Consider the following 13,476-nt stretch of genomic DNA (forward strand, 5'->3'; position numbering starts at 1 on the left):
TCTCTCTGGATGGTGTGTGAGGAGTTCTGGGATGATTTTTAGCTCTCCTTACTGTGATTCCTTACACCGATTTCCCATCTACAGGAAATGTTAAATTTTTTTTGCAGTTTTTAAAATAATAGAAAATAGGAATGTGCATTTCAGGCAAAACTACTGATCAGAGCCGGCCCAAGCCTCCATGGGGCCCTAAGCAAAATTCAATTTTGGGGCCCTCTATTTCTGCCAATAATATTGATTGTTGATCATTCACACACCTACTACAAACTCATTGCGGCTCTGGCAGTGTTGTTAACATTATGCTATTGTCAGCCTGATATCTCTTTACACATTTAAGGGGGTGTCCCAGTTAATTACATAAATAATACCAATGCAATAATGATACAAATAATACCAATGAATGAATGATGTCCAGGGTGTCACATGTGTTTTTTAATTTAAAAATGTATCACATTCAACTATAGAGTGACTTGGTTGATTTACACAACAATCCAAATGGTAAAGCATTATTTTTACTGTAAAAGTGTCATCTGGTTTATTATTTTTGAAAAACGTGAAAACATTCCTTTATCTTGCCGTTGTTGACATTAAATTGTATTTTTGTACAATAATATATTGATCTATTGATATATTGATATTTGATCATATAGAAAGTGTCACTCATGCATGCAAAATATTAAACAAAATATGTACATATTTTTTCTTAATTGCTCTTGGGGGCCCCCTAGTGGCCACGGGGCCCTAAGCAGTCGCTTAGTTCGCTTATGCCTTGGGCCGGCTCTGCTACTAATCGATAATCGTGGGGTACTAATCGATTAATATTCGAACATTCGATAATAACTTCAATTTTTCAATGTTTGTGTTTTATTTCACAGTTCAACAAACTTTTTGTTTCAATGCCAATTTTTTATTTTCTATATTTCAGTTAACTGCCACTGTTTTAGCTCCATACAAGTCTCTTTACATTTTGTCAAATCGAGTCAAAAGTCATCAAATTCAGGACTCGAGTCCGAGTCATGGTCCACACCTCTGGTATTAGTGTTACTGTCGGAGCAGAACATGCAGTTTTCTGTCTGTCCTGTTGCACAACTCTTCTACTGCGACACCACCCAGCAACAGCTTGCATCATAACAAACTCCTCCAGGGAGGACGGGGAATATTTCTGCTGCTGTGTGAAACCTCATATCTGCAAAAAAAAATTCTGTTTTTCAGGACTTGAAGCAAAGGAAACGTAATTTTTCTCCCCGGACGTCTATCCAGTGATCACACCAGCTGGCTGCTCACCAGGCTGAAGGCTGTGGGAGCCGCAGAGCTCAGCTACACTCAGAGCAGCACAAACACTTTCAACTGATGGCAGAGAAAAGGGGAAAACAAACTTTCTCTCTCTGATGCCACTGATGTGTTCTTTCAGTGAAGCTGCACGCTGTCAGACTCAAACTACCCTGGGTCACTCTGCTCTTCCTCAACATGCTGCATATTTTCACCAGTAACGTCGAGGGAGGTGACCTTTTGTTCCCAAACTCTGAGAGCAAACACACACACACACACACACACACACACACACACACATTTTGCATTATAAACCCCCTGAGAGTGAAGCACCACATTCACAAACATATGTTGTCCATTCCACATCTTGAAAAACAACAAATTCACTATTTCTTAAAGTGATTTCATTCATATGTTGGGGCTTATTTCAGATTTTTTTCTATGTTAATGAAAAAATGTTTTGTTTTCCTGAGGAAAATGACACAGTAGGATAACAAAGATTATACAATACAGTATCTCCCGACTGTGAAAAATGTTAAAATATACGAGAAAAAGTAGCAGATTTATGTGATTAAAGTGGCAAATCTACAAGAAAAAAGTAGCAGATTTATGAGATTAAAAGTGGCAAATCTACAAGAAAAAAATCACAAATTTATGATATTAAAAGTGGCTAATCTATCAGAAAAAAAGTATCACAATTATGAGATTAAAGTGGCAAATCTACAAGAAAAAAGTAGCATATTTATGAGGTTAAAGTGGCAAATCTACAAGAAAAAAATTGCAAATTTATGAGATTAAATTGGCAAATCTTTGAGAAAAAAGTCACAGATTTATGACAAACAAGTGGCAAATCTAGAAGAAAAAAGTTGCATATTTATGGGATTAAAGTGGCAAATCTACGAGAAAATGCAGCAGATTTATGAGAAAAAAGTGGCAAATCTACGAGAAAAAAGTCAGATTTATGAGAAAGAAGTGGCAAATCTACAACAAAAAAAAAAGTTGCATATTTATGAGATTTAAAGTGGCAAATCTACGAGAAAATGCAGCAGATTTATGAGAAAAAAAGTGGCAAATCTACAAGAAAAAAGTAGCAGATTTATGAGATAAAAGTGGCAAATCTACAACATTTTATGAGATTTATGAGAAAAAAAGCACAGCGCCTAGTGCAACACTAAAGGGTTATAGGGTTATTTTTTTCTCCTACATTTGCCTTGTTTAATCTCATAAATCTGTGACTTTTTTCTCATAGATTTGCCACATTTTTTTAACAAAATATAACCCCCCTCCCCTTGGCCCTAATACGCCGTCATGATTCACTAAGTCAAAGTGAAGTCATGTAGTGAGTGTCATGTAGGTGAGGTTGTGCTGATTAAAAAAAAATGATACCAACATGGCATGGTAAACCAGCAAAAAACTCCAAACAGTTGAGTCTCAGTATCGGCTGATACCCGTACCCAGACCTGTGTTGGTATCTGAAAAAGTCAGATGGTACATCCCAAGCTCAAAGTTTAACCACACTGAATTTTTTAACCTGGTCTCACAGGAATCAGTGAAATAGCCACGGATTCGCTTAACTCAAAATCCGTGGAATAGCCACGGAATCACTCAAATTTCCGTGAAACTGACACGGATTTCGCTACAATGCAAGTTAATGACAGTCATATCCCGTGGCTATTCCATGGATATTTGTTCCTATTGGTTTGTTCCAAGTCACGTGACTTTCAAGGTCCCAGCGGTCAGAACAAAAAACATGGCGGACAGTTCTCTCATTCTTAGTGAAAAAATCAATATTTTGACTTAGTTTCTGCATAAAAATGGATTTTGATCACATTTCTAGCGAGAAATATATGTTTTATTTTCTAAATATTCACTCAGTGAATGTACATAATCACTTTGTATGTTGGAATAGCCACGGGATATGATTAACTTGCATTGTAGCGAAATCCGTGTCAGTTTTACGGAAATTTGAGTGATTCCGTGGCTATTCCGCGGATTTTGAGTTAAGCAAATCCGTGGCTATTTCACGGATTCCTGTGAGACCAGGTTGGAACTTTAGCTGCTACCTGGCCTTTCTCATGTAATCAGGCCTTGGAAAAGTTATTTTTCAATGTCTACACGGTCAGGAATATTTCACATGTCTGTTTCCATAGATGAGCACTCAGATTTACTGTTCTTGGAATCATGAATTACAGCTGTAGATGTCAGTGAGACCCTGAGAGTAAACCTGTAGACCTCTGTTAGATAACGGCTGTTTCTGAAGCTGTTCTGGGAGCCCAGTGAGGAGGGAACTCCCTCCGCCTCGGGGCTGCGTTCCCCAAACATGCATCAAATTTTACAGCACTTCCTGCTCCTTCAGCCAGCAACTAGCTGTGGTTCAAAGCTCCCACAATAACACAAAACAAATGTGACAGGCATCGGCGCAGAGCTGTCGAGGTTCACTGCAGAGAGACGATCAGCGGGTGGAAAAAGAAACAGAAAACAGAAACAGTCGACAGTGACTTTTTAAATGAAGGTCAAGGTTAACCTCAGTAACCACTTCTGCTCTGACTGAGTAACAGTGTGGAAAAACAGAAGTGTGAAAATACAATCAGGACAGGAAACCACCAGCTCAGCTACCCAGAATCTGGTCAGCTGGTCGGAGACCAACCAAACCCTGAAACCGAGAACTGTAGTGCCACCTAATCTGAATGTTTGGGTCAGTTTAAAGGGCTTTGTAAAGGTAAAGAAAAGACTGACAGCACTGTTGAAGAAACCAACAGTGACCTTTGCTACAAAATGAGACGCAAAACACAATATTTGTTCATCCAACACAACCTTCACGGAAGGTTTTTAGGATTATTTTTGCCTTTATTAGATAGTGTAGGGGTGGGCGATATGGCCCTAAAAAACAATCACGGTATTTTTGCGATAACGATATATTTGACGATATTAAAAAAATACTGAAAAATATATAGAAAGAGATTTTTTAGTCTGTATAAATAAATAAAAATCATACAACAAAATAAAATCAAAATCATACATATAAAATAAAAAATAAAATCCATCATAAATCTAAATGTAGTGTAAATTGCTAATCTCAACAGTTGCCAAATACAAAAAAATTACTCTTGACTCTTGAGTATTAGCAAATAGTTAAAAAAAACAACCATCTAGGGCAGGGGTGGGCAACCTTTACTAACTAAAGAGCCACTGTTGGCCAAAAAAAAAGAGAAAATCGCGGAATGGAGCCGCAAACCTTATATTGAGCCTAAAATTAAAATTAAACAGCCTAATAAGTCTAAATTAGCCTACCAACATTATTAATAGTCATATTGAGCATTTATTAATATGATTTTGAAAACTAGTCTATCTCGGGGAACTCAAAACTAAACTCTAACTCTAAGTTGGCTTTCGTAAGCTATGAAGCACATTTTAGTTGACTTAAATGTCAAAACTTTTTTAATATGCTGTAAAAAGGCTAACAAATAGCTTTTGGTCTACACCATTGATAAATGAACATTTTAATGTAAAAATATGTGTATCATTTTTTTTGTCTCAGCCACGGGGAGCCCCTGCAGGCGGCCTAAAGAGCCACATGAGGCTCTGGAGCCACAGGTTGAACACCCCTGATCTAAGGGGTCCGGGGTCCCCCGGGAGAAAATTTTGTACATTTTATAGTACAATGTGATCAATCTCGTCCATTTAAGAGAGCTAAATGTGAGCAAACACCTCACATAACATTTTTCATAGTCAACAGGGCTTTCCACTAGGACATGGATAACCCTAACCCAGCCAGACTGTGTCGACTAGAGAAATTTTTTTCATAAAAGCCCAAATTTGGCGCTTCTCACACATTCTAATGCCACTATTCCATCATATAAACTGATCTTGGCAGGAGGGGTGACCACCCCCCCTCAATCTTCCATGGTTGAAAAAGCGCGCTAAAGAAAACGAGAAAAGCCTTATTGGCTGCCCTTTACACGTGCAAAAAATGAATGGGTGCCCTCTAGGGTGCCCCTTCATATAATAAATTATGATGATGTGCCATCTAGTGCAAAAAAACTTGATAATGTGCCTTAATGAGTGTCCTTCAAGTGCCTCTCTTTGGTAGCCGTCGAACGGGGAAAGTGAAAGAGGCGTTGCTTTCATGTGGCGTTGCTATGATAAACAGCTACATCGAGTGGTACAAAAATCCGCAATAGATAACGAAGCAAAAAGCAGATTATTAGTCTGCTTATCCCCGTAGTGGAAAAGCGCAGTTAGATGCCAAGTTAGAAAACACGATAAAGTGCCCTTACAATAGAGAGAAAAAGAATCCCAGTGAAGAAAATGATCTGCAGTGATACAAAAATGTCACAGTAGGATATCAATAAAAATTCTATAATACGATATCACAGAATTGTGAGAAATGTTATGAATGTTTTTGCTCTCATGAAGCACTCAAAGTGCACAAGATTGATGCATTTTTACTTAAAAATGTACAAATTTTCTCCAGGGGGCCGGCCCCCGGACCCCCCTACATGTTTGGTTTGATGGTTTTAATTGTCAGTACCATATCATTAATTACTTTGATCTGGATCTCCTTTAACTTAATGATAATCGTAATCAAGGATGAGGACTATTTCAGCATACATGATGCATCATAGCTTTTTGCTGCTGGTGGGGCCCCATGTTGTGCAAAATGTGCCCTTTTTATTTTTTCGCCCCTGCCCTTCAAACAGTCTTAGTCCACCACTGATAGATATGCAGCAAATTCATTGGTTTCTGCTGCTCAGCTGATCAGTTCTGATAAATGTTTATTAAAGCATGTGTGGAGAATCCATGAATCTTCCGTTCAATCCATATCCGTTTGGAAATCAAAACATGGATAACGAAAAGTGACCTTTCTTTTAATAATCAACCTTTTATTTACATTATACATTATACACTGCAAAAAAAGCCAACTTGTATTTTTTGGCCAAAAACAGTGATTTAAGTTGGTAAAACTTGGAAATATAAATTATTGACATTTAGGGCAATACTGTAAGTTAGCACAACAAAGGAAGCCAGTTGTCTGCTCAAAAACAAGTTGGTGAGTTGTTGTTACTTATATCTTTAAGTTGGGGTTCACAACAAGGGACAATAGTTCTGCTAACTCTTATTTCTTTGTTGTGAAATGCGGGAAAGCGGTGAATTTCGGTCATTAGCGAAATCTAGCGGCTAACTGATGCTAGCGGCGCTGCTTGTTACAGCTACAAGAGTAGCCATTAGCGTATCAATGCTAACTCAAAATTGTGGTCGCAACATTAGCTGACATTTCATAGCGGCGTTACAATCGTGCCAATTCAGCACATTGCAGAAGTTAGCAGAAGTAAGGATTAAAAGTTATTACAATGTAAAATTATAAATTCAAAAATCTGAACTCAAAAACAAAACTTAAAATATTTTGTTTAATTGTCCAACTTAAAATTTTATCAAAGTTTGTTTCCTTGAAATTTTGAGTTCACCCAACTTTTCTTTTTTTGCAGTGTACAAAAGTCCCACTTTGCTCTTTTTTAAACACAATGCATGACCAGGATATCAAGTATGAGAATAAGGGCCCGAATGTTGATTTTGAAAATGTACATTTTGTAATGTAGTGGTCATGTGGTCAGGATTCTATCACCCCCGAACGGCCTTCAAAATAAAAGCAGTTTTCCTGTTTAACTGTATTTCCATCTAATTTCAAATTGCAATTAGAAGGAAACTATCCATAATCAGAGACTCATTCTACTTCAGCTGGACAGTGGACCCCCTCAGGGTGTCCCTCACTTGATTTCAGTACATCCTAATGTATCATTTTAAAGCCTTTTGAAAACTTGCATTAAACACAATTTTTCTTCTAATTTCAGATAACGATTGAAGGCCGTTCTCACACGTTGGTATAGACCGTTTCGATAAAGATGTATTTGATTTTCATTTTGTAGTTATAATAACAAAAATTTAAATCAAAAACTCCTGTCACACTCATATTCTGTGACCGGAAGTTGTCGTTTACAAAATAAAAACGCGAGTGGTTCGTTAACCGGACCGTAAATAAAGTTTATTCCTCTTTTCAAATCTTAGTCACATAAATAAAATACAATTACAATTTGTTTTCTCGTTGTCTGAGTGAAAAAGCACGTCACTCAAAATGTACGTTTGTTTGATAATCTAAGACGTATAATGAAAACTAAACTCTAATGTGTACTGGCTGATGGGTGATGCTTTGATTTCAATTTTTGTTATTATAACTAGAAAACAAAAATCAAATAATGTTTTAAATATAGTCTATCCCCCTCTGACCCTGATGAATCAAAAAGCCTTGTATTTAAATTTTAATGTTTGTATTTTAAAACAAAAATCACATTACCACTCATTTGTTTTTTAATGTCCTTTTGTGAACCGAAGATCCAATGACCAAAAGATACACGGATTGCAGATATATAGATATGTTGTAGTCATGCAAGTGGCAAATCTACGAGAAAAAATAGCAGATTTATGAGATTAAAAATGCCAAATCTACAAGAAAAAAAGTTGCAGATTTATGAGATTTTAAGTGCCCAATCCACAAGAAAATGTAGCAGATTTATGAGGAAAAATGTGGCAAATCTACAAGAAACAAAAGTTACAGATTTTTGAGAAGAAAGTGGCAAATCTACATGGGAAAAAGTAGCAGATTTATGAGATTAAAAGGGGCAGATCTATGTGGAAAAAAGTTGCAGTTTTATGAGATTTAAAGTGGCAAATCTATGTGAAAATGTCGCAGATTCACGAGGAAAAGTGGCAAATCTACGATAAAATAGTTGCCGAGTTATGAGATTAAAAGTTGCAAATCTACACTGTAAAAAAAGATAAACAATAGCTACTCAATAAAATTTAGGCAACAGATTGCATGCAATATTATTAATTAAATCTAACTACGTTACAAGTTGAGTTAATAACAACTTAACAGGAAGTGCCTGTCAATTAAAAACAGACTATTGTGTTGGATTCATTCAAAATTCTCTTGATTTGGAATTACATTCACATAAAGATTATATTTAATGTGATCAAAATAAGTAGATTATATCTCAAACATTTTTATATTAAAGTTACTTAAACAACTGCCTCAAAATCAAGGATGCATTTATATTTATTACATTTTATGAAATATATTAAGTAAAATGAAATGACTACAGAATAATTTATTACAGTGTATGTGAAAAAGAAGTTGCCGATTTATGAGATTTAAAGTAGCAAATCTACGAGAAAATGTCGCAGATTCATGAGGAAAAGTGGCAAATCTACAAGAAAAAAGTTGCAAATTTCCCAGGTGACTCTGTGAAGCTGGAGCTGGTTCCTGCATTCTGGACATTTATTTTTCCCAAAACTGTAAATCCCCCCAACTCTACTGAAACAAGCTTCAGTTCCTGCTGAAGCTTGTTTCAGGTTGAAGGGGCAGAGAGGAGACGGGCTGGATAAATAAGTTTATAACTTAAATTACTGCACAAGAATCACTGTAAAGTATTATCAGTGAATTAACTGCCTGCATCATGTTTATACAGCCACTTCAAACCATAAAAACACTTTGTGATGACGATCTTTTTCCTTGCAGCTTCATAAGCACCGTCATAACTTCTTCTGATATTAGCAAAGGGCCTTTTTTTATTTATAAGTGAAAAACACTGCAGGAAACCCCCTGGACTTTCAGGTATGATGATCCAACAAGCAGCAGTTCCTCATTTCAACAATAAACAGTGAAATGTTTCAGCCTCAAGACGATGTTTAAACTGCAATATAAGAAAATATCTGATGTATCACATATCAAACAGCTTCCTGTAGCAGTCTGAGATCAGAGTCAGGTGGAAATTAGGTCAGACAGGAGCAGGTGGGACAGTAAAAGAGACAGACAGGCAGACAGACAGACAGACAAACAGACTGAGAGACAGTCAGGACAAACAGTCTTCTGCATATCTGCCAAAAAAGTCTTATCACTATTCTGACTGGAAGCAGAACATGATCAAATTCCTCTTATGTAACAGACAGTCCGGTCCAGTTTCAGCCTGCAGCCCTCCATAACTCACACACACACACACACACACACACACACACACACACACACACACACACACGCAGACTGGTAAACCACTGACTTCAAAGTTGTTGTAAATGTTTTACTAGTCAGAAGAGTTTCCTGTTTTATGGCATTCAGTAAAAACATTTCCGCTCTGAAATCATCAAACACAATCTGAAGAAAAAAAAAATCAAGTTCAAATATTAACTCTCATGTGACTCCTGAAGACAAATGTCGCTCGTTGTTTCCTCTTACAGTAACTTTATATTATTCAGTATGAATAAAGTGACTAGTATGAGCTACCTCACCTCCTCTGGAGCTCCCCGCAGCGGGCGGAGCGGCCCGGACAGCGCCGGACTTCACACATGTTCTCCGGCTGATTGAGACTCGCTGCGCCGCTCAGAGAACCAGCTGACTGAGCGAGCGGCAGGCAGGCGACTGCGCATGCGCCGCTCTTTCATATATTATTCATTACTATTTAATATAGTTTAATCATTAGCAGTGGTGGAAAAAGTATTCAGATCCCTTACTTAAGTAAAAGTACTGATACAACACTGTGAAATTACTCCACTACAAGTAAAAGTCCTGCATTCAAAACTTACTGAAGTAAAAGTACAAAAGTATCAGCATCAAAATGTAGTTAAAGTATCAAAAGTAAAAGTACTTTTTATGCAGAATGGACCCACTTGGATTGTTTTATATATTCTAGAAATATATTGTTGGGTTATTATTTTTGATGCATTTATGTACGGACCGCTTTAATTTTCCCAAGGTAGGGCTCATTTTTACTACTTAATATACTCTTATGATGTTCAATTTAAAATATGTTAACATGTTAGCAAACATTTCATATTAATTATGTTTTTATGTTAAATCTTGAACTGAAAAGTAACTAAAACTGGCAGCTAAATATAGTGGAGTAAAAAGTACAATATTTGCCTCAAAATGTAGTGAAGTAGAAGTATAAAGTAACATAAAATGGAAATACTCAAGTAAAGTACAAATATCTCAAAATTGTACTTAAGTACAGTACTTGAGTAAATGTACTTAGTTACATTCCACCACTGATCATTAGGCATGAAATAGGTTTTTTATTTTTGTTTTATTTAGCACAGATATGTTTATTAAAATACAATTTTATCATCCTACTTTTTTCAATATTTAATATTTGTAAATTTTATTTATTGTATAAATATTACATTATATTATTGTATTAATTTTTCATTAAAATTACTTTCTAACCCAGACAATCAGTTCTCTTTTTTGTTTTGGATGTTTTTCTCCTTGTTTAAAAATAAAATATCTGCCTGTCCGATGAGATCAAATTTAACATTATCTAAATGACACAACTTCTTTCGCTTTATCTTATTGCAGCAACCAGCCTGATCCTGCCTGTATCAGTCTCTGCACACAGCTCGATATAATTTCTCTGCAGACAAACAAACTCACCACAGTCTATTTTTGGCTGCATCTTGGTGAAAGTGTGATGTTAAATAAATTTGCTTCCTTACCTGTCAGCACGTTGCACCTCCTGCGAGCTGCTCGTGGTTTCCTGTCGCTGCCTCACTGTGTGGTCGCCCACGTGGCTTCGAGCCTCGGAGATCGAGTCCATTGGCACGTAAACATCCTGTGGCGAGGCGGCTTTTGTTGCCATGTTTGACGCCTCTCTTACAGCTGCAGCAGTTTCTAAAGCATCCCTGCTCGTTGGAAGTGATCCTCGGCTCTTAGTGTCCAAAGGTTCGCTGAGGGCGGGGTCAGGTGCTGCAGAGGTCAGAGGTGAAGGGGTGGCGGGCAGCGTGCGTGCACACGGTCGCTCCAGACTGTTCAGACTGAGGCTGGACAGAGCACTGAGCAGAGGGGAGTCTCGGACATGCTCCCCCGCCTTCCACTGGCCCCCCCTCATCTCCTCCTCCTCCTCCTCTTTCTTCTTCTTCTCCTTCAGCCCCTTACAGCTCTTCTTCTTGCTCTGGCTGCGGGGCACTGTGCCCACATGTGTGTACATCTCTCCAGAGCGGGCATAGCTGGGGCTGCGGAGGCAGGCGTCCATGTCGTCGTGCAGCCGATCCCCCACCGCCTCCGCCGGGCTCCCATCGGGCTCCGGCGCCGCCTTGGTGCTGGCCTTCTCTGATGGCCGGCGGATGGAGAGATTCGTGAGGCTCCCGAACCATTTGAAACCTGGAAAGGAGGAGGACGTCAGCTAGGTTTATCTCATGAAGTCATGTGAAAAAGACAAAATGATTTATATATAATAATAATAATAATAACTAGAAAATTTCCTCTGGGGAAATTCTGAAAGGGCCACAGGTACTACTGCCGGTGTGTGTACACTATGATGAGATTCTTCCCACACATCAATCGGTCCTACAGTCACTATCAATGCTCATTCTGAACCTCGCGCGTACTGAGGAAGTAGTCGAAGTGTCCTGTTCAAAATACTGAGCCCATACTATGGGTGCAGTTTGCCGTTTTAATACTGCTCTGATCAGTATTGACAAATTCAGTTCAGCTCAATAGTGTATGTGTATCTGTAACTTTACTCATTACCTGTGTTGTGCGTGGGGGGGAGGGACGTGCTGTGTCTGTGTGTGTATCTGAAAGAGGAGTGTGTGTGTGTGTGTGTGTGTGTGTGTGTTTGTATGTGTGTGTGTGTGTGTGTGTGTGTGTGTGTGTGTGAGTGTGTTTGTGTGTGTGTGTGTGTGTGTGTGTGTGTGTGTGTGTGTGTGAGTGTGTTTGTGTGTGTGTGTGTGTGTGTGTGTGTGTGTGTGTGTGTGAGTGTGCGTGTGAGTATTTGTGTATGTGCATGAGAAAAAAGATAGTCAGGGGGATACATCCTTAGCTCATCAGCCGTTACCAATGATGCTATATTAGCGGCTATCACTAACCACTGTATGGAGCTCGTTAAAATCACCTCTCTCGTGGATGGCTTAAAGAAATCTATGGAGGGTCGCCTCGAAGCAATCGAAGCAATCCGTATCAACGTTTCAGAAGAAACACCAACATGTTTTAGAGAATGACTGATTACCTGCAGAGCCTTCGCACTTTACACAAAACACGTGAAGACATCTTTAGTAAAGAGGTGTGCTGTTGAGGCAAAAAAAAGCTGCACTGTTTTTAAGGTTAAAAAAACGAAAGCTGTGGATCCAGAACTTTACCGTAATAAATAAATACGGTGGAACTTTTTTTAATATTACTGTCAATTCTACAGACATTTTTTTACTGTGTGATGTGGAACTCAAGGAGATGGAGTCAAAAGCACAAAAAGCTGCTGTCATGGCTAGAGTGACCTCCATGCCTGACTTTAAGCCTTGGTATAAATTAAAGAGGTGGGTATAACACTGGGATTCCACTGGATGCGTTACGATCTCGCGAATTCAAGCGTAACCAAGTGATATAACCGGAAGAGAATCAACATCTCCTCATCAATGACTGGAGACAAATCCAGCGACTCCGTCTTAACGAGCTTGTCACCAGGCTATAAGCATGTTCATTTCTGTTGTTCGGCATTTTAAGAGAGTCAATGAGGAGTGACCTCCTTTTGGAGCCAGCCTCAAGTAACCAGTGGAGGAAGCTCAGTGGGGACAAAGTTTGCACAAATACAAGTCTGTGGACTTAAAATTAGACATTTTCAGACACATTTTCAGTGGAGAAAATATTGTTATGTTATATATATTATTATATTGTTTTCTTGCTAAATGACAAAGTAGAGCTGACTGCAGATTGTGATGAACATTACAGGGTCGGTAGGTAGGATGTTCATGTCAAAAAAAGTGGAGGAAAAACCATGCCATAATACAAATGACTGTGAAATTACTCCACTACAGTAAAAGTCCTGCATTAAAACTTACTGACGTAAAAGTACAAAAGTATCAGCATCAAAATGTACTTAAAGTATCAAAAGTAAAAGTACTCGTCATGCAGATTGTTTTATATTTTCCAAATATATTATTGTATTATTATTATTATTATTATTATTATTAGCATTAATGTAAACAGCATTTTTACTGTTGTCAAGGCAGGGCTCATTTTAATTGTTATATGCTTTAATTTGTAAAAAAAACAAAAAGAAAAAAACAACAACACAAGAACTATGCAAAAGATTAGTTTCTACAACTTCTCTGACGTCTGACCCTGCAGGTTTTTAGAGCTTCATGTTGAGATAGTGATTGAGGATGTGCAGG

General features: G+C 38.0%; 1 protein-coding gene across 1 annotated transcript in view; it reads right to left on the minus strand.

Annotated features, from left to right (window-relative positions):
- Window positions 1-13,476, minus strand: part of sh2d3cb (SH2 domain containing 3Cb) — a 138,806-nt gene that overhangs the window by 51,675 nt on the left and 73,655 nt on the right. Inside the window, exons 4-5 of the mRNA XM_059337451.1 lie at window positions 12,321-12,336; window positions 10,810-11,473 (exon numbers count right to left, since the gene is read on the minus strand). Of these exons, the coding sequence (XP_059193434.1) occupies window positions 10,810-11,473; window positions 12,321-12,336 (680 nt within the window). The remainder of the gene's footprint in view (window positions 1-10,809; window positions 11,474-12,320; window positions 12,337-13,476) is intronic.

This window comes from Centropristis striata, chromosome 7 (genome assembly GCF_030273125.1).
Source record: "Centropristis striata isolate RG_2023a ecotype Rhode Island chromosome 7, C.striata_1.0, whole genome shotgun sequence".
NCBI lineage: Eukaryota > Metazoa > Chordata > Actinopteri > Perciformes > Serranidae > Centropristis > Centropristis striata.